Source organism: Salvelinus sp. IW2-2015, linkage group LG23 (genome assembly GCF_002910315.2).
Source record: "Salvelinus sp. IW2-2015 linkage group LG23, ASM291031v2, whole genome shotgun sequence".
NCBI lineage: Eukaryota > Metazoa > Chordata > Actinopteri > Salmoniformes > Salmonidae > Salvelinus > Salvelinus sp. IW2-2015.
In genome coordinates, this window is record NC_036863.1 from 18201654 (window position 1) to 18217296 (window position 15643).

General features: G+C 44.1%; 1 protein-coding gene across 1 annotated transcript; it reads left to right on the forward strand.

Moving 5' to 3' along the window:
* The first annotated feature begins 652 nt into the window (after positions 1–652).
* On the forward strand, positions 653–15643 carry LOC111951083 (protein yippee-like 1). The gene is made up of 5 exons (XM_023969086.2): positions 653–831; positions 10314–10593; positions 12597–12640; positions 12776–12884; positions 13382–15643. Exons 2-5 carry the CDS (start codon positions 10486–10488, stop codon positions 13469–13471), a joined length of 351 nt encoding a protein of 116 aa, XP_023824854.1. The 5' UTR covers positions 653–831; positions 10314–10485; the 3' UTR covers positions 13472–15643.

Genomic DNA, 15643 nt, shown 5'->3' on the forward strand with positions numbered 1-15643 from the left:
TGGCTAGAAAGACTGCGGCTTTTGTCGAATTAACGTCAGCATTACCCACTAGATGTCGCAGTTAACCAAGTTCTCGAGTGTGGTGTGAGAATTCTCAACATGGGCCCCTAACAGAAAGTAATTATTTCCCCTGCAAAAGTATAAATAACGCTGTCATTTCCAATGCTTCGTATGTATATTTAGTCTTTCCTTAATTTTGTCCTTCAGTGCTGTATGTATGGCATGGTCATGCATACTTCCAGCTTTTATTATAATGCTTAACATTAATATATGGTTCTGCAGGTACAAGGTTTGCTCTAATCAATTGTTATTTGTCACATGCGCCAAATACAACAAGTGTAGACCTGACCGTGAAATTCTTACTTACAAGTCCTTAACCAACAATGCAGTTCATGAAATAGAATTAAGAAAATATTTACTAAATAAACACGTAAAATAACAATTACGAGGCTATATACAGGGGGTGCCGGTACCAATGCAATGTACAGTAAGCACCTAATTTAGCGGGTGTAAAAGAAAGTAGGTACTTGATGCTCACGGCGCAACGATTGGTCAGCCACATTACCATCTGTAGCCAATGGGCACAATGTTGCTATGCTGTAATATTACATTGATTGGTTCCCTTGATTGTCAGTCTGCGCTAGACGGGGTACTGTCTTTGCTCATTTAAACCGTGCGCTCTACAGTTAGTATCCGATTAACATCCTCTGCTTATCGAGCCTTGAAATCAACGCGTAGAAGAAAACCTCTAACGGAATGAGCAGGATTTGCAACACAAAGTTGTGATCTGCAAAGGACAAGAGGCGACGATTGAATTTTCTCTATCCAAAGGTATAGTCAATGCTTATTGTTATTCCACAACTGTACAGGTAGGTTTAAAACGGATTGCATCTTGTCCGAAAGTTCATAACGGGGCCTGAGAAATGATTATAACTATTTTACAACAATTACACAATAACATTTCTGACCGACTATGCTTGGTGTATAACCTGCGAGTGTAGTTTATGATGCGAGTGGAAATGATGTCGAATGTCCGCAGTGGCACTGGATGAGCTGGTTTAGATTACACAAAGTTGGCAGTGGCGTATTCTGCACCACCGCTTCACTGTCGTCTACCCTAAAACTGTATGCGCGCGATGGAAGTGGAAGTTGCAAAGAGGAATGCGTTATGAAATTAAATGGCTCTGACTTGTTTTTGTTGACAGTTTTGTCCAATGTTGAAAATCAATTTTCATTACTTCTGCCATATTAATATAATTGACAGGCTTAAATTGGTTGTTTTAACAGCTATTCAAAATATTACCATCGTTTAGTGGTTGTATTATAATTCCCAATTCTATGGTTGTAACATTGTAACATCGATGTCTTTGTCAAAGGTTCGACAATACCCGATGTCAATCTTTCCTATTGATTTTCAGTGACCTGATAGCCTAGTGAGAGGGCTCTATCGTTTTTCTCCATTCCTACAACACCATACCAAAATAGTGAATCCAGTTTTATGGTGGGCCACATAAACAGATGACAGCTGGTTCCCCTTGATTAGTCTCATAGATCTAATTTACTCTAAATCAGCATGACCAAGTTGGCAGAGAGGGAAAGGGTAGCTATTTTTACCCACTGTAACATCTCTGTTCATTTGGACATTTCATTATCATCCGAGTGAGCGAAACAGCGCCCCTCTGTCTCTCTTACGTGTAGGCCATCTATCTGATATCTGGTCCAAACGAATATTACATTTTTGCCAGCCATAGCGAAGCCAGGGAGCATTTGGCCTCCCTTGACCAAAAAAATAGAACAGTATTTCCAATCAGCATTGAGCTAAACTGAGCGAGCTCAACTGAATGGTCCTGGCAGAAAAAAAAGTGTCAAAGGAAGCCGGCTTGGATTTGGCGTCTATCCTATCAAATCGCTTTGAGAGCATATGTCATTAACAGAAACAACTTGAATTGTTGCATCTCATTGCGTTATTGGCCTCCGGTGTCTAGCTAGCTAAAATTGTCCCTTTCCTAAATTAGCTATGGATGGAGATAGGGATTTGGAATTGTGGTTTTACTTAATTCTCCGTACTGGCCAATGATTATAATGGCGATTCTGATGCAACCATTAATTCATACATTGTTGTGCCCCTGGCCTGAGAGGATGGAAGTTCAATATGTAGCTAGATGTAGAAGGCTAATGTTAGCTAGCTAATGTTGCACATGAATGGAAGTTAGGCTAGCGAGCAAGCATTTTAACCACGTAGCCTAAGATTACAAAAAATAAAAGTGTGTACTGTGATAGCGTGATAGACATGAAAGAGAGGAGGATGGCATTGGTGTTTCTCTACAAGTAGGGTGCTTGGCTTCCCCATTGATTTTTACCTATGCACAGCTACTGCTTAGGTTCCTATTTAGTCATAACCTTAACTGGCAAATTAATATATCAACCACTTAATAGGTAGTTTTAAAACCACCCAAATGAAGCTACCTATGGAACACAGCAGATGCATCACTTGATATTGTCAAGCGCTCAATGTTTGTCACCTCTTTCTTAGCCACTCAGTACTATGACAAAAAACAGCCTTTTAAATAATTGTAAGCATAAGCACAAAATCCTAGCGTTTGGCATGAAGTCAGTGCCAACATGTCGAGCAGTGCAACAGAGATATAGCTGTGTGGGAGTGTTGTTGTGCGTCCCAGGGCCTTCTGGGTAGGAGGCTTTCTCTCAGTCAGTCTGCATACGACTGGCTGTGTATGGCTAGACTGAGGTTAGTACGGTAGCTCACTTTGCCATTCAATCGCCACAACAGAGACTACAAAAATCAGAGCATACAGGACAGGTATAATACAGTCAAGCTGGTGATACTCATAGTCAAGAATCTTACAATTCAACTTCCATTTCCCCTGAACAGCCTACAGTGTTGTATATTCAGTCAGTGTTTACTCCATACTTTGCATCTTGGTAGGGTTGTGTGAGGTAACGACGGTATAGTATACATACCCTAATGCGCATCACATATGCAACAGAACACTGTACAAGTCAATAGACCCCAACTGGATATGATATTAGTGTGTGTGTATCTTCTTCACCGCTTCATAGCATCTTGTGTGTGTAAAAAGGGTGCTATTCAAAGGACACTGCTGGGTCCTCATATGGCAGTGAATCAACTCAGAGACCAGCTGTCTGCATTGGCCCTTTCATTCATCCAATGCTAATAAATGGAGGGAGAGAGCATGGCGGGGATGTTTACACCTTCTATCCAGCTGGTCACACCTATTTCCTGCCAGTCATTCACACCAGCTGGGACATTAGCAGAAAGTTCTACACCCCCTCCACACATTCAGGAGTTTGTCCTGTGTTGTGAAGGATGTGGTACATTCCATGTCTACGTTTTGAACAGGATCTGATTGACATGAAAATCAATGGTAATAATAGACTACCACCACATATCCACTGGGAATCATATCAAATGTTATTTGTCACATGCTCCGTAAACAACAGGTGTAGACTAACAGTGAAATGCATACTTACAGGCCCTTCCTAACAATGCAGAGAGAAAAATAATATAAAAAGTAATAAATACACAATGGTTAATGATAACTGGGCTATATACACAGTGTACCAATACTGAGTCAATGTGCAGGGCTACAAGGTAATTGAGATAGGTACTGTATAAAATCGAGCACACAGCCATGCAATCTCCATAGACAAACATCAGCAGTAGAAGGGCCCGTACTGAAGAGCTCAGTGACTTTCAACGTGGCACCATCATAGGATGCCACCTTTACAACAAGTCAATGTGTCAAATTTCTGCCCTGCTAAAGCTGCCCCTGTCAACTCTAAGTGCTGTTATTGTGAAGTGGAAACGTCTAGGAGCAACAATAGCTCAGCCGCGAAGTGGTATTTTATAATTATTTTTTATTAAACCTTTATTTAACTAGGCAAGTCATTTAAGAACAAATTCTTATTTTACAATGACGGCCAAACCCTCCGCTAACCCGGTCGACGCTGGGCCAATTGTGCGCCGCCCTATGGGACTCCCAATCACAGCTGGTTGTGATACAGCCCAGGATCAAACCAGGGTCTGTAGTGACGCCTCTAGCAGTGAGATGCAGTGCCTTAGACCGCTGCGCCACTCAGGAGCCTCATAAGCTCACAGAACGGGACTGCCGAGTGCTAAAGCGCGTAAAGTGTAAAAATCCTCTGTCCTCGGTTGCAACACTCACTATTGAGTTCCAAACTGCCTCTTGAAGCAACGTCAGCAGAATAACTGTTCGTCGGGAGCTTTGTGAAATGGGTTTCCATGGCCGAGCAGCCGCACACAAGCGCAATGGCAAGCTTCGGCTGGAGTGGTGTAAAGCTCGCCGCCATTGGACTGGAGCAGTGGAAACGCGTTCTCTAGAGTGATGAATCGGGCTTCACCATCTGGCAATCAGACGGACAAATCTGGTTTTGGCGGATGCCAGGAGAACGCTGCCTGCTCCAATGCATAGTGCCAACTGTAAAGTTAGGTGTAGGAGGAATAATGGTCTGGGGCTGTTTTTCATGGTTCGGGCTAGGCCCCTTAGTTCCAGTGAAGGGAAATTTTAACGCTATAGCATACAATGACATTCTAGGATTCTGTGCTTCCAACTTTGTGGCATCAGTTTAGTGAAGGCCCTTTCCTGTTTCAGCATGATAAATCCCCTGTGCACAAATCGAGGTCCGTACAGAAATGGTTTGTTGAGATCGGTATGGAAGAACTTGACTGGCCTGCACAGAGCCCTGACTTCAACCTCATCAAACACCTTTGGGATGAATTGGAACGCGGACTGCGAGCCAGGCCTAATCGCCTAACATCAGTGCCCTAATCCTCTTGTGGCTGAATGGAAGCAAGTCCCTGCAGTAATGTTCCAACATCTAGTGGAAAGCCTTCCCAGAAGAGTGGAGGCTGTTATAGCAGCAAAGGGGGGACCAACTCCATATTAATGCCCATGATTTTGGAATGAGTAGTTCGATGGGCAGGTGTCCACATACCTTTGGCCATGTAGTGTAGGTAGGGTTAAAGTGAATAGGTAACAGGATAGATCAGGAGTAGGAACCCTGTTCCTGGAAGGGCCCAGGTACTACAGGATTTTGTTCAAACTAGGCACCACACCTGACCAACTGAGCTAATTGATCAGTTCAGTGATTGCCTAAATTCAACACACCTGGTCTTTTCAGGTCGGTTAAATTAAAAATAGGAAGTGCCTGTGGCACTCCAGGATCAGGGTTGCCTACCCCTGGGATAGATAATAAACAGTAGCTGCAGCATATGTGATGAGTGTGTGTGCTTGTGCATGGTGCGTGTTTCTATGTGTATGTAGTGTGTATTTCTATCAATGTGTGTGTGTGTGTATTGTGCATGTCAAAATGTGTGCAGGCCAATGTAGACCTACATGCATGTCAGTGTGTGTATCCATCCTCCGCAGACGTCATCGGCCAGCCATCCAGCCAGCCCTCAGTGGCCCAGCCCCTGTCTGTCTGGCCAGACTCTGTGCTCTGCTGCTGAATGATGAGCGCTAGGTAGCCTAGCAGTGCTGAGTTACTGGGAGCCGTATGTGCAGTCTGGTGATGGAGTGGCTGGCCTACATACAGCAGCAGCCTAGTCTGGCCATGTAGCTGTATACTGTCACACTCACAAGCACCTGACACCAGTACTACTGCTGCCACTGACCTGCTTCTCCCACTCTCTCCTTTATTTATTTATAATTTTATCATGTCTCTATCTTTCCCTCATCCTACTGCAGTCTTTCATTCTCTTTATTTCTCTCTACTCTAAATCAACTCAACTAAGTTGGCAGAGGGGGAATGGGTAGCTATCTTTACCCACAGTAACATCTCTGTTCCTTTGGACATTTCATTGTCATCTGACTTAAGGTCATTATGATGAAATAGCAACCTAACTGGCAAATAAATAAATCAACCACTTAATAGGTAGTTTTAAAACCACCCAAATGAAGCTACCTATGGAACACATCATAGAAGATGCATCACTTGATATTGTCAAGCACTCAATGTTTGTCACCTTTTCCTTAGCTATGTACCATGTCAAAAAAAATGCCATTTCAACCTTTTAAATAATTGTAAGCGTATTCACAAAATCCTAGCGTTTGGCATGATGTCGAGCAGTGCAACAGAGATATAGCTGTGTGGGAGTGTTGTTGTGCGCCCCAGGGCCTTCTGAGTAGGAGGCTTTCTCAGTCAGTCTGCATACGAATGGCTGTGTATGGCTAGACTGAGGTTTGTACGCCATCACAGAGGCTGGAAAAATCTGAGCATAATGTCCCTAACACCAGTACTACTGCTGCCACTGACCTGGTTCTCCCACTCTGTCCTTTTATTTATTTATCATATTTTATCATGTCTATATCTCTCTCTCAACTTATTGTTGTCTTTCATTCTCTTCTCTTTATTTATTTATTTCTCTCTGGTTTTCTTATTCGCTTTCTCTTCCTGCTGCTCTCTTGTACTTGTCACCATTTCTCTCTCCATCTCTGTCCTTGTTTCTCTCTCCATCTCTGTCCTCGTTTCTCTCTTCACCTCTGTCCTCGTTTCTCGCTCCATCTCTGTCCTCGTTTCTCGCTCCATCTCTGTCCTCGTTTCTCTCTCCATCTCTGTCCTCGTTTCTCTCTCCACCTCTGTCCTCGTTTCTCTCTCCATCTCTGTCCTCGTTTCTCTCTCCATCTCTGTCCTCGTATTCTCTGCTCCATCTCTGTCCTCGTTTCTCCTCCATGTCTGTCCTGTTTCTCTCTCCATCTCTGTCCTCGTTTCTCTCTCCACCTCTGTCCTCGTTTCTCTCTCCATCTCTGTCCTCGTTTCTCTCCATCTCGGTCCTCGTTTCTCGCTCCATCTCTGTCCTCGTTTCTCGCTCCATCTCGGTCCTCGTTTCTCGCTCCATCTCTGTCCTCGTTTCTCTCTCCATCTCTGTCCTCGTTTCTCTCTCCATCTCTGTCCTCGTTTTCCCTGCCCTTTTTTAGATGATCTCTCTCCCTTTCATTCTCTTTTCCGACCCCTCTGTTTTCTCATGACCGTCACTCATGCCATGCCAGCCTCATCTCCATTCCCAGGACACATGTGCCTTGTTTTAGCTAGTTGGCTGAGCAAAACCTCACAAACACTAACAAATGTAACCTTAACTGAAAACTCTTCGTTAGTTTGCTAATGACAACATGTGCCAGAAAGCTGCGACAGCTGTCAGATCGTTATATCTCAAATGAATGATGCTGTTTCAATAGTCTCACTCCTTCAAAATAATAACCATGTTTTTGGTAAGGTTCAGTCTCTACTCACTATAGCATTCTGGTTCCTTGGTGTCCTCCAGATCCAACATCTCTTTTGTTGTGCAAACGTGAAGGGCCCTGCCATTGACAGAGGACCATTTGCTGCTAGGTCCTTTGTTATTCAATGGCGGCGATTTGGTTGCAGTCTGTAATCTCAATTTGAAAAGGGGGGATGAAGAGGGAGAGGGCTCTTCTCTGCTGGGGGTGTTCCTGGGTGATCTGAAATCATGAAGGACAATGGAGAACTTCCTTCCCCATGGAGAGGTGTCTCCTTCAGTGACTTGTGAATATTGGTCGGCATCGCCGTCCTGTGTTGAATGTAGGTTTTAGATGTGGATTGGGAGAAGGAGGTGTCCTACCAGGCCAGACGGTGTGGGTGAGGGCGGTGGGGGGCGAAGTGTCACTACATAGGGCCTATAGTAGATGAATCCAGTTCCTTCAATAAAAATTCTCTACATGGGATGGTTGGATGACTGGGGCTCATTGGTAGCCAGGCAGTCATTTCCAGACTATTTAAATAGTTGCTGGGTTGGTTTTTAGGCCTATTTGAAACGACTTCACCATGATAGCTTGTCATCTCTTATCTTTGCTGGCTGGCTGTATTTTGATATGTGCGTTTATTTTTAACCGCTTTGCTGGGGTGAAGGTAGAGCTGTTATCGAGGCTCCGTTAATGAACCGTGTAGAGGCTTGCTTTTGTTTTCATTGGTTTTGCCCAGAGGGAAGACATTAAGGATGGAGTCTGTCGTTTGTGCTTGTTAGGGTAGAGAATAGCTAGTGATGCCTGCCCACACCGCATACACGCACGCGTACGCACACGCACACACACACACACACACATAAACACGTGCAGTCTGTGTGAGGTGCTGCAGTTGTTGCCCACAGACAAAGCTGACAATGTATGGGTTCTACAGCCCAGCCAACCTCTTTTTGTTTGGAGATGGGTGTCATTTCTCGGGCTGACATGGTTAGACTAAGCTATAAGTTATTGATTGGGGCTTCTGAATGGGCAGGATGGCAATGATTAGACAGGAGGTATCTATGGGCACAGTTCCTTTTTCATATCAATGGTGGTCACAGTAAATTAACGTTTGTAATCCCAAGCTTGATTCCGTCAAGAGGGGATGTGTGTTTATTTGAACAGGCTTGACTGATACAGCTAGCACCTTTAATTATTTGAGATTGCGCTTGACTGATTGATTGGCCATTTGGAATGGTACACACACACACAAACAAAGACACACACACAGTGTCAGCTCAGAGGTAACAGTGGGCCTTAGTGTCATGGCTGTTGTCACTTTGACTGGCCACCATGGCGGTGACCCTTGCCCAGAGAGAGAGAGATAGCTCAGCACTTCCATTCTTCTCTCAGAGGGTGGTGGGTGCCCCTACATATTGTGCCAGGCCCTAGGTCCTTAGTCAGCAGGCTTTACAGCAGGCTTACATGGCATGAGCCGCTTACCTAGCGCGAACTGCTGAGTAGGGATACAGGAGTGGGCATTCTGGACACCCTCTGTATGGCTAGTGTGCACTAACATTATAGGGCCCCTGTAAAGGGACCTCATAGGACAAAATATGGGCACGGCCATTGTTTATGTGGCCAGAGGGGCAAATGTGGTAGCCCTTCTTCACAGGATGGAATCATCCAGTCATCCCAAAAATGTTTCAAATTGGAAACCTTACATGAGTCTGAATTACGAGTCTGTCTGCTTCCTTCTTGCTGTTGTCTTGTAGTCAGGCCAGGTGAAATGTAGACCTATGAAAAAGCATGGCATGTTTTTATTTGTCAAGGGTAGTTGGAATGCTATTTTGCTATGAAGCAGACTACCTTTTTATCACGTTGCATGTCAAAGCACGCGATCGGTGGTTGTGACAAACGGTGTGATAAGTGGGTACAGTACAGCAGTAGTGTACCCTTCCTCCATTTCTGCTTGTCTGTTATCTCTTCAGAACTGGCTTTGCCACTTTAGCCTTTGTGGTGCTGATGTCACAACCCTCTGATCACAGCATCTAATCAATCGCCTGTGTGTGTGTGTGTGTGTGTGTGTGTGTGTGAGGCTAACCACTCTGCCATATGTTTGATTAGCTCAGCAAATCTTTCCTCTCATTCAATTAGCAAGGTAAAGATCTCTTCTTATCATGTTCTTTTTGCTTCACGGACAGTTCCTTTTCTCAATGTGCTTGGTATATTGACGTTGACCACTCAAAAACTATATTTTGGTATTTGTTTCATTAGTCCACTGATGATACAGTCCCAAAATGTTTTTAATGTCAGAAATTATGTTTTCAAGATATAGAACATTCAAAATGCAGAAAGGTTCACATATGACGTTATGTTTTAATTAGGCCTGTTTTAGAATTCAAAGCCACTGCTAACATTGTACAGGTGGATATCATTCCAGAGCTATTAAAAAGTGCAACACCAGCGAACATGGAAAAGTATTCTAAGAAAAACTATGTTGTGAGATATGAGTACATAAAAAACACGATAATGTACATCAATGTTTACCATTTTGGTGCTGGAACAGTAGCAGGCCACTGAGGCCAGTAGAAGTAGCATTTTACTAGCTCCGCCACTACTGCATACACATCCTGTCCTACACACCTTTCCTTCCCTTAGCTCCTCTTTGTGGGTGTTTGGTTGCCGTAGTCTATAGACAACACGCATACATTTAGCTACACACTCCTGGACACTTCCATACATTTAGCTACACACTCCTGATGGAGAGCATTGTATTGAATTGTGTAATAATTCACAAACACTTTCCACCATGCTTTAATGAGAGAGAGCCTCAAGTAAGACTTGTTGGAAAGATTGAGTCAATGAACTGGCGTTTTTCAAAAGGATTTTCCCACTCCGTGGAGTGTGTGTAGGTCTGGATCATTGTGTCTGTGTGTGTGCACATGTGTGCGTTTATGCATGTGTGTAATATTAATATTTGGCATTCTCAACACAAAATATTTCTGTACCTTCACGATAAACATGATCTGTCATCGTGGATCCATATTAAAGTGTGTGCCCCCCCCCCCCCAGGTGTGTGCCTCCCACCCCGCGCCCCACCACGGCCCTCACCTGTGTGTTGCGGTGCTTCCCCTGTGAGCCGTCCTGGGCCGGCAGCCCCTTCCTGCACCGCCCCCATACTTCGCCCAGCAACAGCAACGCTGTCGCCCCTGAAACCGTCGCTGTCTCCCAGGCAACTGTCATCATGACGCGCTCCAAGACCTTCCAGGCCTACCTGCCCAACTGCCACCGCACCTACAGCTGCATCCACTGTCGAGCGCACCTGGCCAACCACGACGAGCTCATCTCCAAGGTAGGCTTTTTCGACAAGCACAAAAAAGTTTAAATACATTTGTGAATAGGGCAGCTACGTCATGTGTATGAAGCTGCATAGCAGAGGAGCTGCAGGCCAGTTGTAGTTAAACCCCATATTTTAACAGCTGTAAATCCTTATGCTGGCACACTTCCTAGCATCTACTGCAGGGCCTCAGTGTGTGTTTGTGTGTGTGTGTGTGTGTGGTTGCATTTGACCAAGACTAGATTCTGTCTCAACGTGATTGCTTCCATTTGCTTACGATAACATTGGACATTCATCGTGTTGCACCAGGTTGACCCGGGTTCACTTTATTCCACCAGTTGTTGTGGTCATTAACACAGTAACGGCCCTGAATTACTTAACACATGTCAGGATCAAGGAAAAGCCCTTAATCCATTTAGCTTTGTGTGCAACTGCAAGAGAGAAATAACGAAGGAAATGAGAGCGAGATCAAACCATAAAAGAGAGGTCATCATATTACTGTCACCTCCTGGAACTCTCTAGACTAGAGCATCATGGGTAATATTCCCGGGTGGATGGAGAAGCCAGGCCACAAAGCTCCCTAATACAGACACACACAGCTTTTCATAGACACACTAGTGGGCTTTTAGTGTAAGCCAGCAGCACATCAAAGCAGATTGACTGTGTTCACTCTGCAAACACACAGTTTCCATGGAAGCAGCATGTTTTTATGTCAGACTAAAATAAAGAGGGCAATGATTGTATGTGTGTGTGGGTGGATGATTTTGTGTGTAATGTGTGTCTGTGTGTGAGAAAGCCAGAGAGAGAGTGAGAAAATAAAGGAGAGTTTGTAGGAGTAAATGTGTGCATGTGTGTGTGTCTTAAACCATAGAGGCTTCATGTTTATCGACAATATATTAGATCGCATGGAACATAGCCACAACACAGCTCCACACCAAACACAGCACAGCTCCACGCCACCCCATACATGACACTACACCACACGCCACAGTACCACATCAGCTCTGTCATATCCAAAGCGACTTACAGTCATGCGTACATACATTTTATGGGTGGTCCTGGCCTGGGAATCAAACCCACTATCCTGCCGTTGCAAAGCGCCATGCTCTAGCAACTGAGCTACATAGGACCACCCCATACCATATAGCTCCATCCCCCACACTACACCACAGAGATCCATCCCCCCACCATACACACCACACAGATCCACCCAGGCTTCTGGTGGCTACGGAGCTACACACGTCACAGTGCGACACACACTACCAGCTTGGGAAAAGCAGCCAATCGTAAAGCCTTCTCCCTCAGGGCTGTTTTTTCTATGGCCATATGGTAGAGCAGAACTCTGACTCGGCCTATCAAAAGGCTTGTGTCTCCTGGGAACTCCTTTGTCGTTGTTGAAAATACGTTGTCGTTAAAAGCTTGAATTGATATAGGTTAAAGGTATGTATGGTACATACCATATAAGTGGATAGGTAGGTACGTACGGTATAGGTAGGTATGTACGGTACATACCATATAAGTGGATAGGTAGGTACGTACGGTATAGGTAGGTATGTAGCGGTACATACCATATAAGTGGATAGGTAGGTAGTCGGTATAGGTAGGTATGTACGGTACATACCATATAAGTGGATAGGTAGGTACGTACGGTATAGGTAGGTATGTACGGTACATACCATATAAGTGGATAGGTAGGTACGTACGGTATAGGTAGGTATGTACGGTACATACCATATAAGTGGATAGGTAGGTACGTATGGTATAGGTAGGTATGTACGGTACATACCATATAAGTGGAAAAACAATACCATGTTAGCATATCATTGAGATGTTTTTAATGGGATAGAGAAGGGGATACCTTCGTTTTAGGAACGTGAGTGATGCCATGTGTCTGCCTTGATGCTAGCATCGCTGTGTAAAACAGGTGGAAAAAAACAACAGACCATTAATGTCTACTCCCGTGAAAGGAGTGTGACTTTTCTCATCCTGTTCTCCCTCTCTCTTTGTCTCTCATCCAGTCCTTCCAAGGAAGTCAAGGTCGAGCTTACCTCTTCAACTCAGTGTAAGTACCTGAGCCTATTTTTATTATTCCCCAAATCAAACCCCCCTTTTTATCACTTTGCCACCCCTCTCTATTTTTTACATTTTATTTTCTTCATTTCTCCATTTCTCACACTCCTCTTGCTCTCCGTCTCAGGGTGAACGTGGGGTGTGGACCAGCAGAAGAGAGGGTTCTGTTGACAGGGCTTCACGCGGTGGCTGATATCTACTGTGAAAACTGTAAAACCACGCTGGGCTGGAAATACGTAAGTAGCTAATTACATAGGAATCCCCACAAACAGATCTCTAGACACGCAGGTGTATAACACATCTATAGACATGATAAACAAATGCTCCACATTGCTGGTGTCCCTGGCTTCACTTTGTGGGCTAACTATGTGGGTGTGTGGAGGTCAGTGAGAGAGACCTGGATGGTACGTGGCCTTGTAGTGTTTTATGGTGTTGCCATCTGTGTGATGTTATTAATATCCTCCACGAGGCCTAATGCTCCAGCACTGTCAAAGGGCCAAAAGTGCTGCTGCTGACCTAGTACACCCATCAACAGGGGGATGATAAGCACACAAACACACACACTCTCACCCATGCATATGCACATACAAGCACYCTACGTAACACGCACACTACGTATTCTATTAGGATTACGTATAAAATAACAAGAAAGGGAGATTACCCCAGATAGAAAATCACACTGTTCACATTCACAACAATGCTCCAGTGTGTGTCTCGCTCTTTCTCTCTGCAGGAGCATGCCTTTGAGAGCAGTCAGAAGTACAAGGAGGGGAAGTTCATTATCGAGCTGGCCCACATGATCAAGGACAATGGCTGGGACTGAGGGGGCTGACCTCCCCCCTAAGGTTTACTGCTAGCTCATCCACATGACCCTATTCACCTGACACACAGCTCATGTACTCCCACAATACACAGGTGTAAGCGTGTGTGTGCGCGAGTGTGCGTGCATGTGTGTTTACCAGAATGATAATCTCCAGTCTAAAGCATATACAGATATGCACAAACACACACACACACAGTTGCACAGAGACGTGTGTTTGTATTCACTCTGCATGCTGAAGCTTGTTCCAGGCCTCAGGGTGGACAGGAGCCCACAGGTTAAGGGTTATAGGTCATAGGTTATGGTCTCTCTGGGGGATGAATGAGATGAACAATGACCATGGTAATGGACAGACAAGAATGGACCCCTCAAGACCCACTAACCCTACAATGAGGTGAAATTCTGTTCAACATTCCGTTTTTTACCTGCAATCACCCTCACTACCCTACATGGATCCTTCCACATGAATGCATTTTTTGGTTACTATGTTTCAATGGACTCCATTGAATTAGGAATTGGAATAATTTTATAGGATCTCTATGATGGGCAGACTCATGGAAGACACCAACCAACCAGAAATCACCAGACTTCTTGAAGCCTGAAATCGTCCAAAACTCCTTTCAACCAAATCAGCACCTTTTCGTTCGGGATTGAGTTTGAAACAGATTGTCATAAATCTAAAACTGCTTGATTGTTCATCTGAAAAAAAAATCTTTGTTGTTCTTAGTTTTTTTATTCGAGCATGTGTTTAAGCTATGGATGTATTTGTTCATTTATTTGGTTTTGTTAGGGAACAATCCCCTTTTCCCCCCTTGTTAAAAGGTAGTAGCTTTGTTGGTTCCCCCCCTCACTTCCAATGGTAGCAATCTTAAAAATGAGGTGTCATTCAAGTTGTCATCCCTTTGCCGATCTGAGTGTGCTATTACCACCCTCTGTGAATGTTTTAGTAATGGCAGTGTGTGCGAGGAACCCAGAGTGCACAAGGTTTACATGTCAACTGGGTAAAGAGACCGGGGGGGAAAATGTAGCACCCATAGCTCTTTTCAGTCTCAAAGCAATGCAGACATAAAGGTGATGCAAACTGATGAGGAAATTAGGCATGTGGAGTGCCCCTTTCCTAGACGCTGATCTGAAGTTAGTGTTGTGTCACCCTCCATCCCCCCAGAGGTTAAGGTTAGGATATGGAGAGGGAAAGCTGATCCTAGAGCTGTTTATAAGGGCAACTTCTAACAGGCACCTCACAAGGACTGATGGTTGTGAACTGGTGGTTCTCTGTTTACCTCGGTCTGCATCCTGCACTGCCTCCTCGCTTATTTGTTTTGTTGTTGATTTTGATTTGAGAAGATTTGAGAATTACGACTTTTAAAATGTACTTTCTACGGTCTGGAACAGGAGAACCAATCGAAAGCCACAGAATACCCAATCAGAGGGTGCCACACGTCCCAGCACAACAACCAAAGACTCCCATCAACAATAAGTTGACCAAACAATGGACCTTGTGGTTGATTGCTTGTATCAGGAAGTTGCCGAATGAAAGATTGTGATTGGCCGAGAGCCACTGTCAAACCTTGGCCTTTCTCTGTGAGATAATGCATTGTTTGGTTGCGACAATTACAATGTTAATACCTGTATATTCACTATGAACATATGCATTATTATATAACGATAAACAGTATTACACCATGTAAATAGCCATATTCAATGTTTTATTTATTCAATTGATGATTATTTTAGTCTATGCTCTGCTGTCTGTCTTGGGGCCCCTTGTGAGACAGTTAGATTTCCTACTTTTTTACTATTTGGAGAGAAAAAAAGAAGAAAAAAAGTATTTTGCAAAGGAAGGAAAATTGATGGCAATATATGGAGACTCAATAAAGATTCTCATTTGATCGATCTGAAACAGAGGCAAAAGTATGTTTTATACTCACCTGGTTGCTAGTCTTGTACTTTAGCCAACCTCTTTGGCTTTTGAGATGACAACAACCACAGGTAGCCTAGTGGTTAGAGCGTTGAGCCAGTAGCTGAATGTTTGCTGAATGAAATGCCCGAGCTGACAAGGTAAAAATCTGTCGTTCTGCCCCTGAACAAGGCAGTTAACCCACTGTTCGCCGGTAGGCCGTCATTTGTTCTTAAAACTGACTTGCCTGGTTAAATAAAATAAATAAAAAACACAAA

Bases quoted from the DNA above. Each gene is read 5' to 3' on its own strand.
- LOC111951083 (XM_023969086.2), top strand. From the start codon at position 10,486: ATGACGCGCTCCAAGACCTTCCAGGCCTACCTGCCCAACTGCCACCGC. The intron at 10,594-12,596 runs GTAGGCTTTTTC...TCTCTCATCCAG, and splicing joins ACGACGAGCTCATCTCCAAG to TCCTTCCAAGGAAGTCAAGG. The intron at 12,641-12,775 runs GTAAGTACCTGA...TCTCCGTCTCAG, and splicing joins GCTTACCTCTTCAACTCAGT to GGTGAACGTGGGGTGTGGAC.